This window comes from Symphodus melops, assembly GCF_947650265.1.
Source record: "Symphodus melops genome assembly, chromosome: 18".
NCBI classification, from domain to species: Eukaryota; Metazoa; Chordata; class Actinopteri; order Labriformes; family Labridae; genus Symphodus; species Symphodus melops.
In genome coordinates this window covers 4,321,488-4,345,845 of record NC_136708.1, presented here as the reverse complement: position 1 = coordinate 4,345,845, position 24,358 = coordinate 4,321,488, and the positions used below count along the sequence as shown (strand labels likewise).

Below are 24,358 nucleotides of genomic sequence, written 5' to 3'. Positions count from 1 at the left end.
AGCAGCCTTTGCACGGGAACTTGAAAAAGAAGCACCATCATGTTGTTTTGTGCCGTAAGAAACATTTAAATCAGTTCAGTATTCAAAGAGAGAAGGAACAAAGAGAGAACAGAGAAGAGTTAGTGATGGACACATTCAGCGTGTCATTTGTCCCTCCAGGAAGTTCCCATTTCATAACTGTATCATAAAACAAAGAGTGCGACCTTCTCCTTCAGTGACGTGTCGTGAGTTAACGTTTGTTATGAAATGGTGCTGCCTTTCCTTGCAGCTCTGTCCAATCAACTTCACTTCAACCAATCACACTTTTCTGAATGTTTTACAGGAAAGACGGCGTGAACAGTGGTTTTCGTTCTGCGTGTATATAATGATATGAAGCACGAGTAAAAGTCCTCACTTGACAGTTTTTTCTAGGCATTGTTGTTTACGCTTAAAGGTTTCATAACTTGAGTTACTGTAGGAGTGTTTGACATATTTTGTTTTGCAAATCTGTCAGTACTCATAGTCCCCTTTCGTTAATGAACAGGTGGAGTTAAATCAATCTGACATGATTTGAATAAAGTTTGGATTTATACTTGATGAGGTGTGTGGGGTTAAGAGAAGTTCACTTCAGTTGTATGAATTTGAAGTAAATTTTTTCATTTTAAATGAAATGAAAACGTGTTCATATGATTTATTTAGGTTTTATTATTTTGTTTGTTGTGTCTCTGAGATTTATCAATTGTCTTTTTCTTATTTTGGGGCATGTTCTGCTTTTATCGTAGATATCGGACAGTGGGTAGAATTGGAAACGAGCATCTGCAACTATTTTTTGCAACACCACTTGCTCCTGTGAAGTCACTGAAATCAACATCTTGTTTGCTTTTAATTTCCTAAAGTCACACATTTTAAGTCTTAACAATTAAAACAACACGTCTGCTACATCCTGGAGCGACTGTAATGAGTCGATGACTTGGAATAGAAAAGTAAAGCAAGTGTTACCTTTGCGAGCGATCCGAATGCAGTTAATTCTGGTCTCCTGTGGATAAAAAAAAAAAAAAAAAGAGGCTGAGTTAATTCAATTGGCTTGGTCCCATTGAAGAAATAAAGATTAGCAGGAACAAAAAAAAGAACGAGCACAGTGTAAGTTAATTATGAGTCAAAAACGCGGCCATGAGTGTCAAAGTCACCCAGACCTTTGCTATGTGGAGGAAATAATTGAAATTTCAAAGTGGATGACATCTCCATGTGATATGAGAGACCTCTACCACCCTTCACCATGTGAGGTCCGTCAACCCCGGTCCTCTGATTGGCTCCATCTACCCCCCATAACCAGTCACCTCTATTACAACAAGAGAGGGGCATGTTCCCAAATTAAGATTTAAGGAAGTTAAATCAGCCTTTACGGGCAATTATGTTAATCTGTGCTTTGAGATTGGAGTCAGAAACCTTTCACCTAAAACGCTTGCCAAATTACCTTTTTTTAATTGGAAATGTGTTTCAAGTGGAGCTCCGTCTCCGCTCATGTTGAACAGTGACAGAGCGGCCATATTTACTCCCACTCAGAGGTTATTAAAGCAGCGTCAGGTTGTATGTCATGTGTCACCCTGTCCTCTGTCGAGGTGGGCTCTTTAGCCTTTTGCAACAGAAACCACCAAAAGGTTGTCAAAGTGGCAACTTAATGCAACGGAGCCTCCAAACTTGTTAAGAAGAGCGATATCCAGCATGCTGTAAAACAGCAAGGAGGATTTCATTTCACTGTTGGGTCTGCTTAAATGATCCAAACTCTTTCTGCAGAATCCATGGAGGCTTAGCTTTCAAAATATAGTAAATAGAGGTCTAAGCATAAAAAAGACTCATTGCATGTCATGCCTTCTTCACAGCTGCCAGATTCCACTGACAAAAAATTGTCTTTATTTTAATTTAACTTTGCAGGAAACGGGAACTGTTGGTGCGTCGATGCTTCAATCGTTTCGTTTCATTGGTATAATTGTTCGTTGCCTAAAATTGCAACGAATCCAGACTCGCAAAACACGTTCACACAGTAAAACAAACAAACTGAATTATCCAGGCCTCATGGATCATCAACTCTGCTGTTCCACGAGTTAGTATTTCTGTCTTTATCAATAAAGTTTGTTAGCGGAGAAGAAAGCAATTAAAAGGCAATTCTGCGGTTTAAAAAGAGTGTCTCACTCCTGCAGATAATGAGCCGTCTTTACAAGGGATTCTTGTATGATGCTGTCAGACAGCTTGATAACGATGTGAGACTGTCAGTGGGCAAAAACAAGTCCTTTGAGAGAAGGTTAAATGTTTAAGGACATTTGCCCTGAAAGATTGTATTGCAGCCATTACAGCTGCGTCACATCTGGAGGTCGAAGGAGTAGCAAGGACAGCTGCTATAAAAGAGCTGGCAGAGCTACAGTAAGCCCTCCCTGTCGGTGAGGAAATTCTCCTTAAATATTAAAACTGGTTGTTCTTCATTTTGATGGAACGAGAGGAAACCAAAAACTGATTATCACGAGAAAAAATTCTCTTCCATCATATCTGAGAGCGACAGGTGTCTGGACAAACCTCTCTGGATATGTTGATCATTTGGGCTGAATTCATTCTTGCTTTATACCAATGTGACCACTGTAGTGTTACAGACTGCAGAGGTGCTTTGTCACTTCAGAAAGGACATAAAGTACTAAACTTTTTTTTTTTTTATATGTTGTTTTTTGGGCCTTAAGCCTTTATTGGATAGACCAGCTGAAGAAAGGCAGGACATGTTGGGAGGAAAGAGTAGGGAGATGACATCAGCAGCAAAAAGCCAAGGTCGGATTCAAACCCAAAGCCGCCGCAACATGGACTCTGTACATGGCGACACAAGTGCGAAGCTATCGGCCCTCCAAATACATCATTTCCACAGTAAAAATTGCAACCATGGCTCAGTGGGGAGGAGTCTGTGGCTCAGTGGTAGAGTTGGTTGTTAACCGAAAGGTCCGAGGTTCGATGCCCAGCTCATGCAACTATGTCTGATGTCTCCTTTGGCAAGACACTAAATCCCAAGATGCTCCTGCTGCTACGTCTGTGAACATGGATTAGTTCCCTCTGATGGTCACTTTAAATCAGCCTCTGCCATCAGTGTGTGAATGTGCAGGTGTAAAAACACTTAGTCAGAAGAGTTCAGGAGAGCGCTTCACAAGCCCAAGTTCATTGACTCTTTATTCTTTGAGTCTGTTAATGGCAATAATATGTTCAAATCAAGCTAACAAACTGAGATAAACATCCCGGTCCATCTGTGATAAATGTCACTCTTGCAGGAGAATGAAGGCCAGCTGCGGCTCGACGTTAGCATTCCAGAGAAATGTTGTTGGCACGTTTTTGTTATTTTTTTTAGTCATTCACATCCTTCAATGAGTTTTGTTTAAATAGTTCCGTGTCAGTAAATACGAGTCCTGTCGTTTCCTCTGCTAAAAAAAGAGAAAAGGTCAGATATGAGATCCAACTACAGATTTATTAGCTTAGCTTATATTTGGATATTTTGCCAATCTTCAGTGGCATCAAAAACAAATCTGAACTCAACTTTTACTCAACACACAAACAAGGACATCCAGTAAGTGGAAACTGAGATGAGTAACAGGTAATCCTGGTTGATAATCCTGGTTGATGAGTAACAGGTAATCCTGGTCTGTTGTGTGCTGATGAACACAACAGAAGGCTCCAAATGAAATACTTTCATTTCTAGTGTAATAGATAGCAGTAATCTAGATATTGAGTTGTACAGATATGACACTCAGAAAAGTGTGTGTGTGTGTGTGTGTGTGTGTCTGATTCATGCATGTGTGTCAAGTGACATTGGCAGCAGCAATCATGCGTCTTTCAAGCGTCACTGAAGACATATCTGCCAAAATAATTAGTGTTTCAATTCAATGGCAGCTCACGGTCCACAGTAAGCCTCCTACGTCTAATTTATTTTGGGTTATTGTCGAAATAATTTTCCTTTCCTTTTCTCCCTGAGCAGAACATCTCTCCGGAAAAACAAAACAAAACAAGAAGAAACAGCTACAGTAAGGAAAGGAAATGAAAAAATTGAAGAAAAACAGCCAAGAATCATTTGAATCTTTGTGTTGCTGCGTCGGCTAATTCCTCTGAGATATTGTTCTGTGAGTCATCGTCATTTTATCTTGACACACTTCACAGATGATGTGTAAAAGACAAGCACAGCTGGCTGCTAACACCTTTTAAAGATATGAGACACGGAAGAGACTGGCCGAAGAGACGGACGTAGAGGACATTTTTAAACCCTCATTTTGATGCCGTGAGTTTGCAGTTTTGCTCTCCCCATCTTCCTGTGTTAGAAGTGACTGTACTCAGGAGACTGTGTGTTTAAGCACTCTTGTGTGTACAGTGTATCCTGATTGACAGGTGGCTGTGCAAGCCTGTTGTTGTCATATTGTCGGCCCCTTTTCAACCACAGGAACTTTCCGCCGTAACGAGGGACCTTTGAAGGGACTATGTGCACTCTGACAGCAGGAAGCAGGGACTACATTTAGCTCTGGGGTAAAAGATCTACCCCCCCCCCCCCAAAAAAATGATCCTGCTAGAAGGGTAGTACCCTGAAAAGGTTTTTCTTAATCCCATCTATGTATGTATATGTATATGTATATGTATATGTATATGTATATGCATATATATATTTATATATATAAATGATGTATTGATAAAGACCTATCCCACATTGGCCTCACTTTTGAAACCAGAGGCTACATCCCCTTTGTGTTTGACACTGAGATACAGTGTGTCTGCTTCGACACGCTCCACAGGCCGACTGTGATCTTCATCTGCCAGCAGCCAGAGGAGTCTGGCTGCATCCCGAGTGGAGTCTGACGCTGATATCTGCAGCCAGGCAGGCATCACACATGAGCACCATATGGACCCCTAATGATTTAAACAGCATTTACTCCCACTGCTTCTTTGGACACTGCTCACACTGATACTCAATATTCATGCTTCAGTCACTTCTTACAAAGGCTCCAAAAGTTCCCTTTTGCTCTGAACACGAGAGGCAGAGTTTGATTTTCCCTCACAGAAAAAAAAGGAGATTCTCAAGTTTTTAAAGTGCTTCAACATGAGGGAATCTGAGTAAACATTGTATCCTGTTTGTAATTATCTTCAGCATCTTATCTGCTCAGAATCATGTTGTCAGTTTGCCTGAGAGATGTTTGAGAGGGATTTTCATTTAAATACAATGCGACATTACTTGTTTTTCGATTCAGCAGAGGGAAACAATCGAACCAAAAGCCACCCTAAAAATGCATTACACACATCCAGCCATTGGAAACAAACAAAGCCTTGTTTATGCAGAGATCTGCGTCCTCTCTCCTGCTGCACACTGCCTCCTGCCTTTCCGACTTGCTTGACACAAATCGAAATTGACTGTCAAGGTTGCTAAAACATTAAAGTAGCGTGCCTGAGCAGCAGGAACAAAAGCCCTGTCAGGCATCTCCACACGTCTTACCCCTCGGAAGTTGCTGGTGGCCTGGAAGTAGATGAGGTAGTTCTTCGTCGGGTCTAAAGGGCTGTTCCAGTAACCGTTGTAGGTGTGGTTGTCGCCCACGGTGAAGGGCGTGGCCTCGGGAAGACTGCTCGGAGTCAGCTCGGCCGTGAAGTAATGCGGGCTGCCTTTAGCCTGCGCCTCGTTGTGGGAGTTTGGCGTTGGGAAACAGTCGACGGAGCCGAGCTCTCTCCTCCTCACCTGACGCGTCCCATCCTCTTCAACCACCACCACCTGATAGGCGCTGTGGGAGGACAGAGTGGAGCTTCAGACTTTGAGACAGTTGAAGCAAAGCACATTTTTCTTCCTATATTTATTCCACATCGTAGTGTTTGAGAACATGATTTTTTTTTTTTTTTAACCACATTCAGTTTCATAAAGCTTCCCGCTGAATCCCTGATCTCCCACTCAAACACTCGCTGCCTTTTCTCAAACTGCATTTGCACTCCTAAATTGTTGCTTTCTTTTCACTGCTGCCTGAACCCACAAAATGTCTGCTCTCAGATTCATGCTCCCATCTTGAATCCCCTCAGCCAATAGAACACAAGGTATTGAGTTGGCCGGTGTTATAATCCCAGCTGGGATGTGGGCATGTTTGCTTTATGTTACAGCGTTTCTATAATGCATGGCTACTCTTTGAAGACATCTACTTCCCTTCTTTTCCTTTCATTTTGGTATAAAAAGCCTGCATGTGTACTTCAGATAGTAGGCGTACTATGACACACTCATCTATACTGGAACTACCTGCATGGGATAGTAGGTGTACTATACACACTCTAAAAGAAATCATGTAACATTATCCTGAAGACTCAGCAGGAGTTGAGCAGTCTGGAGACTTTGAACAGAACTGTCATTATACAGTCAGAAATAAACACCACTGTTTGTCTGGTGAAACAATCCCAAAGCAAATACAAATATTACTCCAATGGGGCGCAGATGACCTAGTGGTTAGGTTCTGCCCCATGTAGGAAGGTTATAGTCCTCTAAGCGGCTCCTTTCCCACATTTCCCAAATTCTCTACTCTAACCACAGTCCTTTCAAGTCAAGACAAAAAAAAACCCCCAAAACAAAACAAGGAAACATGTACGTGTCATTGCCGTGTTCACAATGATGTCGTTAAAACAGAACCTGATAGTGCAAGAACTGGTCAGACAACTGTTCTAAACAGTTTAGTCAAGAGTGGACTTTGCACAGGATGGCAGGTCTGTCAGCTCAGATTAATAACAGAGAGCCAGTGAGCCAGTGTGTTTGTGTGGGGAACCTCTCCAACAAACACTGAGTTTTTGTTGAGTCTTTCAAATGAGTTTTGGCTTACCGGGATGTTTGTTTACAGCCCGTCTGATCGTCTGAATGTTCAGGGTTTTTTTTTTTTTTTTTTGCCTCATCACTTCCTTTTCGTGTAGTGTCACTACGTTTAAAGATTTCAGCCATTCTTGGTGGATACAAAAATCGGATATGGAAGATATAAGATATGCAAGATATAAGATATGTAACTCTGATCCAAGATACAAACCTGGAAAGAGCTTTCAGAGTGCCATGCGTTCATAAGATAAGATATCTTTATTGTGCTTTATCTTAACAGTACAAGTACAACGATATACTGTTAGAGTAATCGTGTAGCTGCCAAATCAAAAAAATATAAATATGAAAAAATGCTATAACAAATTTACAAATGAGAATATGAATGTGGATAAATAATGCAGTATAAATACAGAGTACGCTGTTTAATATACAATAAAGTTGGAAAACTTTGCAGCTGTAGCGTCTGTGTTTGCGAGAGAAACAGCCACATTCTCCACATACTGTATACACAAAAACACAGACCGCTGTTTTCTGTTGAAGCCGCAGTATATTCTAAAACTATAGGTCTCATGCCCTCTTCTAAATGTGATGGTTCTTGTGGACTGGAGTGCTTCACTTTTTTTAAACCTGCTCGCGTTTCTTTCATTTGGACCCAGGAAAAAAAAAAAAAACAGCTGAGCTCTCGAGTACAGCTAATCCTAGCAAATAACAAATAAACAAAAAAAAACAGGTTTTGAGGTAGTTTAGTATTCTGGTATCCTGACACATGTGAATACACATTTGAATCATGGAGTGTAAATATTAACGGACAAAGCCTGCGTGACGTCAGCCATCTGTTAGAGCAGGAGGCTCCGGGTGAATCAGCAGCAGCAGACGCCATGTTGGAAATGCTCTCTCAACCTAACTTTCAGTCGACCTAACGACAGGCTGGAGCTGAGGCGGGGTTTAAGTCTCATGACAAACTGTTACATCACGGCCACCTGTCAATCAAGTCAGCTACAAGGCCTAACTATGGATAACACGTATCACTATACAATTAAAACAGCTGTTTCAAAGAAAAATAAATCCCGCCCTTCTATGTGTGCCAATGATGATGAGAACCAATCAGTTTAGTTTTTCTGGACCAGGCTGTAAACATACTTGCTCTTAGACACTCGACAAACTGCAGCATTTAGCTATGCTTCGTTTGTCAAGGCCCGAGGTTGATGCTTGATTTCTAAAGCTTTCATTTGTATTGCTGTGGTCATTTCAACTCTCTGTTCTTTTTACTACTACACCTCCAAGCTCAAAGCTATCTGTTCACTCCAATATTTCACTGTTTTTCTGTCTTGCAATAGAAATGTCAATATCTCTCCAGAGCCATCAATATTTATGAGACAGGGAGTTAGTTTAGTGTGTCTTTGACGAAGCCTGGCTTCACATCCTCTCACACACCGCACAATATATCATTCTGTTGGCCTTGTTATGCTGGAAGCCAAAAAAATATTCTACCAAGAGCTATCGGAGTTTCTTTTTCAGTTTCTCTCTGTGCCTGGAGCTTCCATTTTTCTCAACCTTGCTTTCTGACTGAAATTGTGTGTGTGTGTCGCTCGTTACAGTGGCACAGCTGTCAACCAGGCAGCGTATGATTGGTTGATGTGTGCATTCCCAAACTCTCTGACACAGTGAGTCAGGTAGCAGGATTTTTTTTTTTTAGTGATTTTAGCAGAAAGCAGCTCATCATTTGTTGGATTTAGTGCTGTGACCTGGCCGTGGCTACTTTTGGAAAATAGAGAGGTGGTAATTAAGAAGAAACTTTTCAAATCCTTGTCATACATTGTACTTAAAATGGTACCTTCTGTGCTACAAGCCTGAAGAACTCTGCTGTCTGGATGGCGCTTTTTGACGGCTGCTATAAATATCATAGCTGAATGAATGCTGGCGTAGGAGTGAGCAGTGTATTAGTTGTACCTGACAGGAGCTCCTCTTGCCAGCGCAGGGCGCAGCAGCACAGTGATGGTGCTCTCCGACTCGCTCAGTGGAGACGGGATGTCTTCATAGTCAAACACCGGGGCTGAGGAGAGGTGGGGGAAAAAAAACAAAAAAACACAATAAGACAGTCAGAAATGATTCAAAGCAGAACGACTTTGTCGGGTAAAGACAAATGTTTTGTTAAGATAATAGAGTTTCAAAAGATGCTGCTGCACTTCTGCTGATGTATTTCACTAATTTTTCTCACATACAAAGATAGAGCGTGCTCTCTTTATTCATTATCCGCACTCGTCCCCTGTGTACTGCAGTGTGTGGAGGCCTCCCACACACTGCCACTGACTGATGATGACTAGAAACAGCAGCCAACTACAGAGAAAACAAGAGGCCCTTATAATATAATTAGGGCAGATCTCAGAGCAGCACAACCCCAGCAAAGCTCTGGGGACAATGAGGTTGAGTGTTCCCATCTCTGTTTACTACTGGGAGTGAATTAACTGGAGTATGTAGTGAAGCAAATGGCCGCTCTGGTACAACAGATAAGCGGAGACAAAAAAAAAAAAGGCTCCAGAGTAGAAGTGGAAACGCTGCTGCTTCCAAGGCCAGGCTTAAATGCTGGTTGTTAAAAATCTGCTTGTGTAACCTGCCATCCAAGAGAGAAAAAAACACAGACGCTAACACTTGCACGCAACAGCTGAGGTTTCATCGTACAAAAAGGTTTCGAGGACTGTGCATGCTCGGTGATTTAATCCAGCATGAATTATGAATAGATGAATAGTGCAACATTACACTTTCATGCTCGCTACAAGAACTGGAGGCGACGGAGCCGACGTCCCGCTGAGCTTCTCTGACAGTGCAGCCAGGCGAGAGCGTGTGATGCTGCAGGTTGTACATCTGACAACTGAGAGAGTCCAACCTCTGGTAAACCAGACAGAACAGGTGGAGATCATAAAGAGGGAGCTGCAATACGTTCAGGCTGCACTGGATAGAGAACAGTTTCAGTCTATTAGGTTTAGGCTGTTTGATAGAAAGATTCAGGGAATGGTTTCCAAACTTTTTTACCATCTTTCTTTTTTTTTTTCCAGACAGATGTCTGGATGAAGTAGCAAGAGAATTAAGCTGACGTACATTTTGCAGCACCGTGGCTCAAAGGCTCGAAGGCCCTGCACATTTTTTTGAGTGGAATTGCTTGAATCAATACTTTTGCAAGTGTTTTTTTTTATTTTATTTTTTTTAATGGGTGCGTTGGAATGGACCAAACCTGGATAATCCTGCTACCGCTCTAAACTATGTGTGTAGCAGCAGCTCAACTTGACAAATATGCTGACTTTATGCATCCAAGAGGATGGTCATGATTTTAAACTCTGAAATAAAAGTAGGAATATTAAAACTAGGGGTGGGACTTTATCGCCTTAATTACGATTAATTAATTACAAGAAAATAACACGTTAAATTTTTTAACGCATTTAATCACAGTTCGCCTCATTAACAGCGTGGAACTGTTTGTCATTGCTATGTGCTAGCTTATCACTAGCTTTGCGCTAGCTTCCCCACAAGTACAAGAAAAACAAGAAGCGTTTGCAGCCTAAACTCGACCAAGACCAAAGTTAGTAATTCAACGTCTGATAAACTTGAGCCTCACCCTCAGAAAAAAGGGAAAAAAATAGAAAAAATCATGTTGCTCCACCTTTTCTCTGTCCCTGATTTCTGACTCTGTCCTCTCTCATCAATAAAGGCCCAAAAAGCGCCAAAATAAATCTAAAAAAAAAAAAAAAAAACTTAGAGCATTACAGAAAATGGATCTCAAACATCAAACATCACCACTGATCAAGTCCAACCAAGCTCCATCTTTTACGGTCATATGCTTTTGATATGTAAAGCCCATGACAGCACGTGCAGCAGGGCGTGATGCTTAAATCCAACAAAAAATTGTGGATGGTTTTCATCCTCACATGTAACAAAACTTGGTCATAAAAAGGCTAAATGTTCTCCAATGTGACATAACATAATAACATTCTGTATCAGTTCAAACCCGTGGGTTCATGATGGGAGTGTTGGTCTAGTCCCATTCAAACACAGAGAGAAGATGTGACACTACATTGTGTTCATTCCTGCTGTGAGCAGGCAGAGCTCTATCAGCCTGCAGCCTGCTTCTGCAGGGTGAAGCTGTTTGTTTGTTTGTTTGTTTGTTTGTTGGGGGTTTTTTTGGACTACAGCTGCATTAGAGGTTGGATCTGTTACTACAGACATGGCTTCAAGAGCTCTCCTGTGACTACTTTCCACGGTTACACAGGAATTTGCTTGTGCAATCCTCCGAGCAGATGTAACAGATGTGTCAGGACTACAGCTACGATGTGAAGCTCAGCTCACTCCACACAAACACATCCCCTGACTGTAGTTATTGTCACACACAGGTCATTAGGAATGTAAATGTCATGGCCAAAATCAGATAACTCAAAGCTCAGTTCTGGTTTTATGGTGATGGGGGTAGAATGGGAGGAGTGACACAGCAGTAGGGAAGAGAGAATGAATTCTGGGGATCCATTGAAGGCGGATGAAAGATATGCTTGTATTGAGCAATCAAACATGTTTGATATTTATAATTTCACATCTGGGAGACTTCGACACTAACACAGAACACTTAAATAATCCCAGTGACACCACACGTTCTTGAGCAGTGGTGTCCAAACTTTTTTTCTCGCAGGCCAAATTTCTCGCGTTAGAATCGCACGCAGGCTATAGATTTTTTTTTGTTGTTGTTGTTTTTTAATATTTAAAATAATATTGTAAGGAAATGTTTGTATTTTGACCTCCTCAAAATTAACATAAATACACAATAGCTAATTACAGTGAGAAACTATTGTGTTCTTTTTTATTTTAAATAGTAATGTTAGAATCAAAAGGCTCGCAAAAGAAACCCTTTTAATAAAAGGAAATTAAATACTTTGATTTTTTTGTTCTTTGTGTGTTTTTTATTTGTTCTCCGAATCAAGCCTGTAACGTACAAAAAATGTGGAAAACAGTCAAAGCTGTTTGTGCTGAACATGTTCTATTTTAGGAATGTTTTTCAGGCCTCGCAAACATGAAAAAGAAAAACAACAACATATCATCTAAATGAGGCCTCGGTTCAAAATCTTCTGATTCTTCGATTGAAATCGGGGGTCGCAAACAATCAACTCAAGGGCCGCAAATGGCACCTGGGCCACACTTTGGACATCCCTGCACTTGAGGATTCTTCAAAAAAACATCTGCCGGCTTTAACTTCTGAGACACAGAATAAAAAAAAAAATAAAAAAAAATACAAGGCAACAGGATGTTTTTAACATATTTGTTTTAGGCTATGAACAACATGAGGGATCAGAAAAGCTGCCACACTTAAGGCAACACGTTTTCAATGAGACACCTTCCTATCAGTTGTATGAAACTGAATGTCCTGGAACAGGGAGGAGGTGTGATTTGATGACGTGTTAGGGCAGCTTACCTTTCCTAATCCTGCATGAGTTTCTTTAAATGAAAAAGAACTCATCCACCCATTCAGTCCCAGGATTTTCCTTATGGGAAAACATCACAATAGCATGTTATGTTTCATCTAAGAAGGGGAAATTATCAAGCAGCTCGCAGCTATCCTTTTTGGAGATGAGTGTTTTTCAGATTTTCCCGACAGACACATTTTCCAAAAACAATCATCTCCGGATCTATACCTGCATCCTTTTTTCCCCCCGCCTCTGATTTCTCTACTGCTGCGTCGTCTTGATGCTCGATGGTAAACACAGGCTGTGTTTGCGGCGAGGTTGGCTGAACAAAGCTGTTTACGCTCAAAGCATTCAAAGTGAACATGCGAGGCTCACTATAATTCAGGTCTGCTGATATTTCATCAAAGAAGGCGCCGCTTTTCTAAAAGCTGTTAGGCTGAGACGACATGAGGATGATTTATATAATTTGAAAGGAGGTATAATTTAATCAAGCAATCTTCAAAAGAAGGAAATTACCAGTCATCTCTCAGGTATCTTTCTTATCCTCTGTCTTTTTTGTCTCTTGTAAGGACAAATCATGTTTTCTCTACATGAGGTCAGAATGACTCAGTTCCACATGACTTAAATGCATCAGCGTCATCAGTGCACAGTTTTATTATTAAATATTATTATTCTAAAGTTTGAGCTTACTCTTGTCATCACACACGTTACCTAGGGACATTTTTGGTACTTTGGGATGTTTAAAAACCAGGATGGATATCACCTAACCCTCACAGAGTGTCCTAACAGCCCGCACGCCAACGAGCGTTCCAGTTTCCTGAGTTTCCCAGCACACAACACACCTTTTGAGTTTTTTCCCGCCCTTGCCTTTATTGGACAGCACAGCCTGAAGAGAGACGGGAAAAGCCGGGATGCGAGAACGTGGGAGGACGTGCAGCAAAAGGGCTGTGACCGGTTTCGAACGCACGGCCGCAGCCATAACTACCACAGCCTCCGCGCATGGGGTGCATGACAAAAACCACCAGACCATCCTGCTCCCCAACACACCGTGTGTTACCCTGAAGCCCGACATCCCATTATTCCTGTCGCTCTCCCACATGGACAGGAATTTAGGAAGGATGAGGCTCTACCAGGCACTGGCAGTGTTGAACATAAAACCCCTCAGTTCTTCCTCATCCTCTCTTCAAACAGAAAGAGATTTGAGTTGTAACTTACATCTACATTGAAACTGCAACACTAAAGTGTTAGTAGAAGTGTGTAAACGCAGACCTAAGTTAAATTAAATGAAGTCATTTGCAAATATGGTATTGTACCAATTCTCCTCTTTGCATTGCCTTTACATCGTATCACTCCACATGTAGAAATGATGTTTTTAGTTTTAGGTCAAACTGATTAAAAAAAAGATGGACACACATGCACACAAAGAAACAAAACTTCAACTGAACCACTGAAGGTAAAACAGCCAGCAGGAGGCCTCACCAGAGATGTTGGTGGTGATCTCAGTGAGCGCCGTCTGGCCGAAGCCCTTAGCAGTCCTGGCCCGCACTGACACCAGGTAGGTGGTTCCAGGGTGCAGGCCAGAGAACATGTGGTAGGTCTCGTTCCTCAGTTTGGACACTGTGCGGCGAGGACCTGGAACGTTAATGCCGGGGTCTGACGACTCAATGCTCTGGTAACTGATCTGGAAACAGAGAAAAGGTGCCAATCTTTAAAAAAATGTGCTCATATTGGTAAAACGTGCTGATGAAGCAGGTATAATGTTTCCCAGGATCAATGACTGAAGTTGTTTACATGGAAAATCTGAAATGAACTTTGAGTGTAATTTGTCAGAAAGCAAAGTAAGGGAGAGTTTCCTTCAAAATGACATGTTACCTTTGTGTGACACTTTCCTTTCTTTTAACAAATATGCTCACATGGCCTTATCATGTCAACATGCAGTGCAGTCATTTTTTTAACTTTAAATCCTTGAGAAGTATCACAAATATTTGTGTACGCTACAGGACTTTGTTTGATTATTTTCTATCATAAATGTGTCTTTGTTTGGTGGCCCAAAATCTTCGTCGTTCTCATGTCTGTGTTTTCACAGGTTGGGCAAAACACTTCTGGTCTGTAAGGAAAGTCAGAAACCAAAGAAATCTTGGAGTGTGTGCGCCATATTTGTCGTCTGTCTAGCTCATATTGGTACGATGGAAATTGACAAGCACATAACATGTGAACATAAGACAAGGTCTACTTTGGTTTACAATCTTCAAGACTAGATTTTAGTGATAAATGATGATGATAAAAGAAACATGAAGGTAGTTTGGAAGTCCCTGAGTAAAAGAGTGAAAATATATTTGTGGCAACATGTGAACTTATTACTGAATCAAGGTTTTACAATTCATCCTGAAGGGAAAATGACACTTCTGTGCCACATTTCAAGTGAATAAATTAAAAGGATACAACCATTGGTTGAATTTCATGTCTGACTTCATGTACTTGACCAATTGTATTGTTGATGACAGTGAACTGAGCTACACTAACATCCCCGTAGCTCCACTCTCAAGAAAATGAACTGTGTCCTCCATTAAGAGCAGCAGAGTTCAGTCAAAGTGAGATTAGAGGCTTCAACCTTGGCCTGTGTTCAAAGGAGGCCTTTTTATTATTCCCCATGTAATACCATTCTTAAGTCAGCGCTGTATGAGCCTGTAGGCTGTCTGTAATGTGCTTTACAAAACCTATAGCTCATTTTTCACACCACCTGGAAGATTGAATTTAGATGGCATTTTATTTAAAGGCTCCCTCATGAGAAACGCCTCTCAATTAATCTTGAGAGTGCTGCAAAACGATGTCAACTCTGTGCGCAGATCTAATAAATCTTACGCTGTGGTTAGCCACTGATAATCACACTCAGGTAGTTTCTGTGTCACATCCTCGTCCTGAAGCTCTGTTGGCCTTTGTTAACACAGATTCCTGTGTTAGGAACACAGTAAAGACTCAAGAAGACATGAACGATTACAGTGCATGACAATCAGAGACCAGCACACTGTTGTCTTTTTGCTGCAACTCCACAAAAACTTGAATTTGAAGGGCCTGTGTCCACTATGGCTGCTCTGTTTGTGCTGGCACCGACCATTTTCAACACTAAATCGCTGCAGTTCAGCGTGTTGTCTGAGCAACAAAAAGCACCATCAATGGACCAAGGCTCTTAAAGGACCAATTTGCCACTCGGACACCAAGTGTTTAAAATGGATACTGCAGTCTAAGCCAAATCTTTGGCCCCCTCCTCCCTCGAGTCGATGTGCACGCAGGTCACCATGTCGCTGTGTGTTTAACTGGCTCTGCATCGCTCTTGTACTTCACTGACTTTCCAACCAGGGAGGGATTCTCAGTGGGAAGACACCAAACAAAAACCTTGTCCGTTTGGTTTCTGTCAGACATATGTCAGACAATTCAAGTACTATGAATATTTCAGAGGTAAAAATACACTTTTGTCTTGGCAACAGCTGAGATATTACTTACTTTTCACCAATCTCAAAAACGTGTGCTGACAAACTAAAAAGTTTGTCAAAGTTGATTTGGGGCTAATGAGTGTCTTACCTCATGTTGATGTTTTGTTAACATCAACACTGATAGTAGTTTTTCTTTTTTCTTTTGCAGTGTTGCACATGCAGAGCTGAAATAATTTAGAGGTGAGAGGCAAGGCCAGCTCATCTGTATGCTTTGCGGGGTTACAGCTCAATTCAAAGCTCTTCCTGGTTCCTCACTTTCCTGAGCTTCTGCTGCTCGTAAAAGGAATGTAGTGTGTCTTCCCCATCAGGCGGCCATGTGTTCAGCTATTGTGAGTCTTCACATACACTTGCAGAGAGATAAAAAAATCCAGACTGAGGTCTGCGGGTTGATTTAAGGCCATCAATAATTAATTAGAAACATTTAAATGTGCCCCCTGTGGAGGCATCTCTTAGGCAAATAAGTAATTAGAGCGGTTGTCCCCCATGTAATTACAGCCTGAAGTCTGGGCCTCAGCTTCATTACCATATGAACATGTACAGTAAAATTCCATGAACTGTGGAGAGTAGGTCCTCCTTCCTCTAGTGGCTAAGATTCATGTGTGCAACCAGCGTTTGGGCGAGAAACAGAAAAACAATCCAGGGGGAAATCATAGATGGGGAGTCTTTAAAGTGAGCAGGGGAGACTCTGCTTTCATTTAAGTCATTACTCTGAAGGAGAGAGAATAAAATGGATATCGGCGAGGGGAAAATAACCTTCCACACCTGCAGAGGATTAGTGTGTGATGTGAAAGTCACCGTATCTTCATGGACTTATCTGTTGCATGACGAACAAGGGGTCTTACCTCGTACTGCGTGATGAGACCGTTGGGCTCCACAGGCTCCTCCCACTTAAGGAAGATCATGTCATCGAGTGGGGTGAAGGTCAGGGACTCTGGAGCGATGCCGCCAGGAACTGCAGCAGGAGAGAAAAACAACCTTCTCTGAAACAAAAACCTGCGTTTGGGTCTCAAGTTAATGGACTCTTGGGCAGACACATCAGCGGGGTAAAAACACCTTTGACAGAGCGAAAACGGCACAAGGCCAAGGAGGGAAGGAGGAGGACCACAAAAAAAGTGGGATCACTGAAGAGATAGAGTCGGGGGTTGGGGGGACTGGCTTGTTCCCAGCACTCAGGATGAATTGAGATTCTGGCTTCTACTGTCTGATAACAGAGCACCGTGTCTTCGAGGATGACAGCAGATTTTTCTTCTTTAGCGCCTTACTGACAGAAAACAGCAGAGCAATCCAACCTGTGAACTGCTTAAGTGTTTCTCTGCAAATTTTGGCTTATTGAGATGCATTTCCTTAAAGGACTTTGCCTTTTTTGGCAACTGTTTAAGAAGCACTGAGAATAAATAATCATTCCCTGTAGGACTGCACAATTAAATTGCAATTCCAGTGTTACTGTGATAAGAGCATTAGCAAAGAAACTTACTGCATGTAAGGGTGTTCCTGAATACTAGTTTCCTACTCCATTAAACTGGTACCCACTAGTCTAAAGGGAAAGAAAACAGTCTAAATTAAGCACAGACGTTAATCTGGTTTATTTAATGTGGCTAACTTTAGCAGTGCTAGCAGTGCTAGCCTTTAGCTCTCCCTGCAGGTTAACGTCCACATGCCTGTGCTAAATGTGAGTTCTCACGGTCGATATGCTAGTTTAACCTGAAACAGTTTACAGACTTTCTATCTTAATTTAGCTCCTTCGAGATGCTATCCGTTGACTGTGTTTGTTTACATCCAGGTAATAGATCAGGCTCATTAACTGAAGCGAGAGACCCATGGCATTGTGATTAATGGTATGTTTCTTACTGTTCTTTCAACTTTTTGCATCTGGATAAAAATTGGCTCATGATACTTATCAAAAACAAAAATAATGTGTCTTGTGCTTTAGCATTGTTGCTCCTATCCTTCAAAAAAGAACTGCCTGATACTTTCTATTCTTTTAACGGTAATTGGGAAACTTCTGAGGGGAAGCCGAGGGGGCGAAGCATAGAAGAAAATCCTGCTGTACCCATCAATCCAGACAGCCAAATCTGTTTCGTCCAAGCAGCTGAGACACAAACCGTGTGAGCACAGCGCTACACCCAGGTTTGATTGTTGAGCCCAACAGGAAGCAGGCGAGAGGAGCTGTCACCAGCTGTGGCTCAATTACCGTAGTTGTGAGGGTGATGGGGGCTCTTCTTGTGACATAAGTATTGAGGACTGTCAGACTGACAGGCTGCCATTCAGCAGCTCAAAAGGAACACTTTCTATCAGCACTGACATTCAAATATCCAGAAGAGCAGGAAAAAAAATCCAATCATGGCAGGTTCTTTTACTGACACGTTTTGAAATTGCCTCTTTTAAAAACTGTGGTGCATTCTGCATGTTACTCCACTTATGCAATTATCTCCTGCATACAAGCCAGCAATGTTTAGGTGAAAATAATTGGGAGTGCTGTATGTTTTATCATAGCTCATTTTCAGCTTTCTATTTTCAAGTATTTCTGTAGAATTGAATGTAAAATAAGGGTGAGATACTAAAACATAGAGCAATTACATAATTCATGGCAACTTTATATCACGGCTGTCTCTCTCTCCTAATCTCTCCACAATATCCCAAAATGGAGTTCAATTACATAGAAAAATGTTGCATATTCCATTTAACAGTAAGTGTTATTCTATGTATTTGCATTAGAAAATGCCTGATCAGCTGATGTACACAGGAAAATATTCGTACAAAGATCAGCAAAATCATTTCAACGTTTTGCTTCCTGCCTTGGCCACAGCTGATTAGTGTTTCACTGGTCGCCATTATTAAAAAGCCTCATCTTCCATTTAGTTATGCTGATCCAGCTTTTGTGAGTCAATATTTGTGTTTTTTTTCTTTTTTTTTGCTGCAACTACATGAGCAAAGATGTGGATTTTGGTAAGCAGTGCACAATAATTATCTGAGCATGAAGAAGCATGCACAGAAAATTAAAAAGTCTAGGATTGCTGAGGCAGGAGCTGATAGACTGTGACGATAAGTAGCTCTGTGAACACAAAAGAAGACATCACTGTTTCTCTAATAAAGCTGCAGTTTTGCAGGGTTCATTCATAACATGCGGTTGTTGCATTTTTCATTGGAAAAGTCTTTTTTCCTTGTTTTGTTACTGTGCATTTTCCAACCCTCTTACCTGCCTGTCCGATTGTATCCCTGTGTTTAAAACTGCACACTTTTTCTTTTGATGGAGACCATGAAAGCTGAAGCTGCGACGTTCTTATTTTGAATAGAGTTATCATACAAAGAAACCTACTTTTCATTACATCATTCCTTTGACCCTCAGGCTCATACATCTACAGCAGTCGATAATGCAACCTCTGAATATTGTTGAACTAATGGTTGCCTAGGAGATACATGCTGCTCTTTTGATAGAGAATAGTCAAAACAGCATGCTGGCTAAAATACTGCAGAATGCAGCCAGATGTTTTAGGACTGCCTGGTATTTGTGGAATATTTTTACATCCCTTGTTAATAAATCCATAGCTTTGTTTCCTGTTCTGTAAAATAAGAAAGTGAATCTGGAAATCTTTGAGGTTAAAGGTGTATAATGTAGAATTTTATTTTTATTTTTATTTTACTTTATTGATTTTGGTAAATTACCAAAATCAATTAAAAATGAACTAATTTCTTTTTCCTGGTTACTTACAATACCTCTCATACCTATTACAGTTATCAAAGCGAGAAATCCTTTATTGTATAGTTGTAAAAGCCTTTGTTTGTCGTTGCCATGGAAACACCAGATATTTTGTCAAAGACAGCTACATAAGGAAGCAGGAACTGCTACTGAAAGCTGCCATACTGTTGCTATACTGTATGTGCTGCTGTGATAAAAACTTCATGAAAATGATACTCGGGTACATTAGCTGGTTGCTCAGCTCGGTTTCACCTGTTCATCTTGACTGCAATCAACTCTACTCCACAGTTCGTTTCAATCAAGGTTGGGGGGATGGAGTAGCAAAGAAAATCAGTCCCATGATTCCCCGCCAGCCTTGATGTCATGTTTTGTTATTGTTGTGATTGAGGGCCCCCCGGTGGCAGAATTTAAAAACTGTGCATTTATGTAACAAAATGAACTTTTTAGCTGCACTTGCACAGAAGAAATCAGCCAATGACCTAACACCACCATACGAAAGGAATCAGCTCAAAGCTTATAATGATTTGCTGTTAAATTACACAGCAGGAAACGTCTTATGTAGTTAATGTTGTGTTAGCTATAAAGGTCCTGCTATAATTAGCTAATGATATGTAATAGGTTTTTAAACGATGTTTTGTTGCTTTGAAGTATGGCCTTTAGATTCTTTGAGCTGTCTTTGCAGTGCATGATCATTAAGAAGCAGTAGCTGTCAGATTTACATCTGTATAACTTACTGTACAACCTAAATTTCAGCATTGTATAAGCATTTGAGTTTTCACCCTGACAGTAAAGTCTGAGAAGAAAATAGCAGCTCTTGAAAAACATTGTGAGGTAAATTTTTTTGTTTTTTTGTTTTTCTGTTCCCTGGTTTCTCAAGCTGTGACTCTGTTGACCAGTTAAGACGAACTCGGCCACTCACTGTCTTCCTCTGTCTGGAAGGTGACCTCTCTGCTCTCCTTCTTGCCCTCAGGATTGGCCAATGCCAGCCGGACGTGGACCGAGCGGAAGGGTGGGAGGTCTCTCAGGGTGAAGTGAGACGTGTTCCGTTCCACAGACAGGCACTCTCTGACGGTGGCATTGTTCCCGCCGCTGCCCCCTGTTGGCATGGAGTAGCGGTAGCACAGAGACAAGGTGTAGGTGTGACAGCGGGTGAGGTTGTAGCCCAGAGGCTCCCACTGAAGGACCAGCTGCCGTGGCTGGATCTCTGTAGCTGTCAAACCCCGCAAGGCACGCATAGGCTCTGTGAAAAAACAGAAAGAAGAGATCACATTATAAAGTGGAAGTGCACAAGTTATACGTTCCTGCAAAGGAAATAAAAAGTGCAAAAATAATCTGAAACTGTGAGAGATATTGCTTTTTATTCTAAATGGAAAAGCCAGAGCTTCATTAGACGAATTAAGACTGCAAAGAATCACAGATGTTCAAAAAGGACACCAGTGTCAATATTGGAACTGATCCACATTAAAACTCATTCAAACTAATTTGTAATTTTCTATATTTTCGACATCGTACTGCAAGCAATATCCCAGTAAAGCGTTGTCACAATTTATTTTAAAAAGCCAGACTTGTAGCCAAATCACACAGTATCTTGTGTTGTGATATGAGATCAATTAAAAATGACAAAACATTATCTTTTCATCAAAACTGCAAGATCAGAACTGGGTAAAATATGCTTTGGCTTTGTTAGGAAGTTGAGTTTCGACCCTTCAGCAAGATGTCCGACGTGTCCTTGAGCAAGACACTTCACCCCAAATTGCTCCTGTTGCTTTATTAGTGTATATGTGTATATGTACATGAATGGGGTGAGTTACTTCTGATGGTCACTTTACACAGCAGCCTCTACCATCAGTGTGTGGATGTGAAGGTGTGACCTGCAGTGTAAAAGTGCTTTGAGTCGTCAGAAGAATAAAAAAGAGCTGTACAAGCCCAAGCCCATTTAACATTACATAACACGCTAGTGGACAAGTATTTTGTCACACGCCATCAATCATTATAAATGTGACAGGAGTTAACAAGGAGGCTAGGTTTCTGTTTTGTAATTACTATCAGAGTTGGGTTTGCAATTAGCATTTATCTCCAGTAATTAGCCATCTTATTAAACCAGGAGGCTACATCAATTTCTTGTTTCCAGCCTAAAGTTCACTGATACAAGAAATGAAACTATATTTTTTCTCAGGGTTTCTCATTTTGATGTTAAATAGCAGAATGAGTACAATGAGTTTATCAAGGGATAATTTAAGGGTAGAACCTCCTCTTTGACCTGTTGAGGTGGTTCTGACTCTTCACTCTGATGCTTCTTGAATGCTCCCTTCTTGAGAGGTTTTATCATCTTTTAGAGTGAACCCAAGGATAGACCCAAGGCATTGCTTGAGGGACTACATATCCCATTAAGTCCATTGAATCCCCCATAACAATGTGACTGGGTAGACAGATGTCGGGCTACTTTTATGCCACTGGATGTTGATGCAAAAATACAAAATTGAAAGCTACATGGCAAGAAAACCCTTTCTGGTTTATATGGATTAGGCGATGTTCTCCACTGAGTTTGGGGATTTTTGCTGGGAAGACAAGTGTATTTTTCACCCAACAATCCTTCCCAGTATGGCATAAAAGAGAAATTCTGAAAGGGGGAAAGGAGCAACAGTTGCAGCTGATTTTACAAGCTTACACTGGGGTTACAGAAAGGTGAATCAATAAAAGCATGAAAACATAAAACTGCCTAAAGGAATAGCAAACAACACAACCTTCAACATTTCTCATCTCTCCTAACACGAGAGAGGTTCAATCACAGGTTTGTGCACAGCCTAGGCAGAGAATACATCGTAAATGGCAAAAGCCTAATTAGTGCTGTCATGTGTGAAAGCCCGGATTGCAGATCTGCCTGTCCCTGTCATGCCGAATGTCCAGTTTGAGGTGCACTGGGAGTTATTTCAGTCCTGCAGCATGGCCAGGATCTTCAAGTGTATTGCTAAGACACTAGATAAACCGAGACAGCAAAGCCTTCAGCAAGGTATGGACCAGCAGTGAAGAGCTGAAGAATTCTGGAGGGCTGGACTGAGGAGGTGATAGCTCCAGCTGTCTGCTGCTTCACCAAACATAGATCAGACATTGTTGCGTAAAATAACGCAGCAATGTCAGTCAGGAGACATCAGTTCTGAGGGGACAGAAGCCAGACCATGAGAGAAATGTCCTTGCTGATTTGAAAAACATTTGTTCTTCACCAAAAGGGTGAAACATGATTCATGTCCTCGTAGCCAATACAGTCTGAAACCTTCCATCACCATCGTATCAGTCAATCAGCAGCAATCCCCACTGTAATGGTTAAGCCACTTGGGGTACCGGCCAATAATTCAGGGCTTCTACCAATAGCCTGGAGATGTCTAAATAACGTGTGGCGAAGATCTTGAAGATGTTATACTCTTCTGTTGTCCAAGTCCCACTGTCAACTTCAGATTCAAGAACGGCGTTGGCGAAGAAAAAAACATCAGCACTCATTTAGTCGTCAAGACATACAAGAAGATGTTAGCTGATGGGTTCTTGGATGGTTTCCCTGCCAATCTCTTTAACCTCCTTTGCTTTTCAGATGGCGACTGTTTGACTGAATTCCATCAAAGTCAGGTCAACATCTACTTTAACTGAAAAGCAAAACACTTCAGACTCCTGTGTCTCTTTTTCTTATGGATGCTTAATTCAGAGATATGTCTTTACAGATATTACAGAAGTTGCAGTGACATCTGCATCCCGCCACAGGAAACAGGCTCGAGAGAAACTTTCTTGATGACACTTTCCCCCCACAAAAAAAAACATCAGCTCAGGAAAGCAGTCTGAACCGGTTTAAACCTGGTCTGCCACCAGCGGCCCGGTGGCTGAAATTTCTGCTCAGACACCATTACTCATCATTACAGCAGCACCACAGCAGGCTCCGTCCTGTCCTTTCCACCCGCCAGTCCTCCACCAGTTCTGCCTGAAACTGACATTCAGCTTGATTAGCCTAATCAGAGGGATTAGCCAGAGGCAGAGGGAGTGAAGACGGGATAGGGAAGCCGCACAACAGATGAGCACACAAAAAAAAGATGAATGAGGGAGAAGCCCCTTTGGGTTTGCACATTTCATCTCATCCTCCTCATCTTTAACAGCTGCCTCAGTGAGCTGCCACTGAGGCCGGTCCCCCCCTGCCAGGAGCTATGCTGGAATTATGATTGACTACCAGCGCACACCCCGATACTTACCAATGAAGCCACATGGGCTTTTGACTCGTGACATGCATACAGTGAATGAGTCTCTGCAGCTATCAATTTTTGAAACGTAACCTCTTATAATTCAATTATCTTGACACGCTCTGGCATTATAGGAGTTAAAACAGACAACTCAAAGCTCCTCCTTTATGGGTGTGTGGGATGCTGATGTTGGTGGTATGCATATGATGTCCTTTTATTCATCTATACAGTCTGCGTCCTATAGACCAGTTTCACCAGTATGCCAGCTTAAAAATGCTTAGACCATTTGTTTAACAGTTCCATATCTATATAAAGCCAAGTCACAGACAAGCATTGCTACGACCATAACGGCAGCTGCCACTGTTACACATTGAAACACTCCAGTTCTTTATGCATTGCAAGTGGCCACATCGCTGCACAAAGCATGCTGGGATAGATAACGACGCGGAGCAGGCTGTCGGAGCGACAGTTTTTCTCCCTCATTAGGTTATAATCATTTATTCAACAAAAACAGTAATATACTGTTCAGTAAGTAAACCTTGTGAAGTGCCGGCTTTATTGAAAACATTTAAACGGGCACATTTGGTGGAGTCGGTCGTCTCTCAACAGGAAGGTCGGGAGTTCGATCACCACCTGCAGCCACATGTCTGATGCGTCCTTGTGCAAGATATTTAACCCCAAGTTGCTCCCGCTGCATC

General features: G+C 41.6%; 1 protein-coding gene and 1 long non-coding RNA gene across 9 annotated transcripts in view; both read right to left on the bottom strand.

Moving 5' to 3' along the window:
* The window catches only part of LOC306839691 (receptor-type tyrosine-protein phosphatase U-like), a 203,289-nt gene that overhangs the window by 52,587 nt on the left and 126,344 nt on the right, over positions 1 to 24,358 (bottom strand). For all 8 annotated transcript variants that reach the window (XM_079368506.1, XM_079368508.1, XM_079368511.1 and 5 more), the window contains exons 8-13: positions 20,363 to 20,683; positions 16,589 to 16,698; positions 13,735 to 13,936; positions 8,765 to 8,867; positions 5,477 to 5,756; positions 979 to 1,015 (exon numbers count right to left, since the gene is read on the bottom strand). In XM_079368506.1, the coding sequence (XP_079224632.1) occupies positions 979 to 1,015; positions 5,477 to 5,756; positions 8,765 to 8,867; positions 13,735 to 13,936; positions 16,589 to 16,698; positions 20,363 to 20,683 (1,053 nt within the window). The remainder of the gene's footprint in view (positions 1 to 978; positions 1,016 to 5,476; positions 5,757 to 8,764; positions 8,868 to 13,734; positions 13,937 to 16,588; positions 16,699 to 20,362; positions 20,684 to 24,358) is intronic.
* Positions 9,995 to 10,375, bottom strand: LOC306839713. Its single transcript, XR_013781236.1, has 2 exons — positions 10,099 to 10,375; positions 9,995 to 10,043 (listed from the first exon to the last, which is right to left on the bottom strand). It is a non-coding gene; the product is annotated as an uncharacterized lncRNA (long non-coding RNA).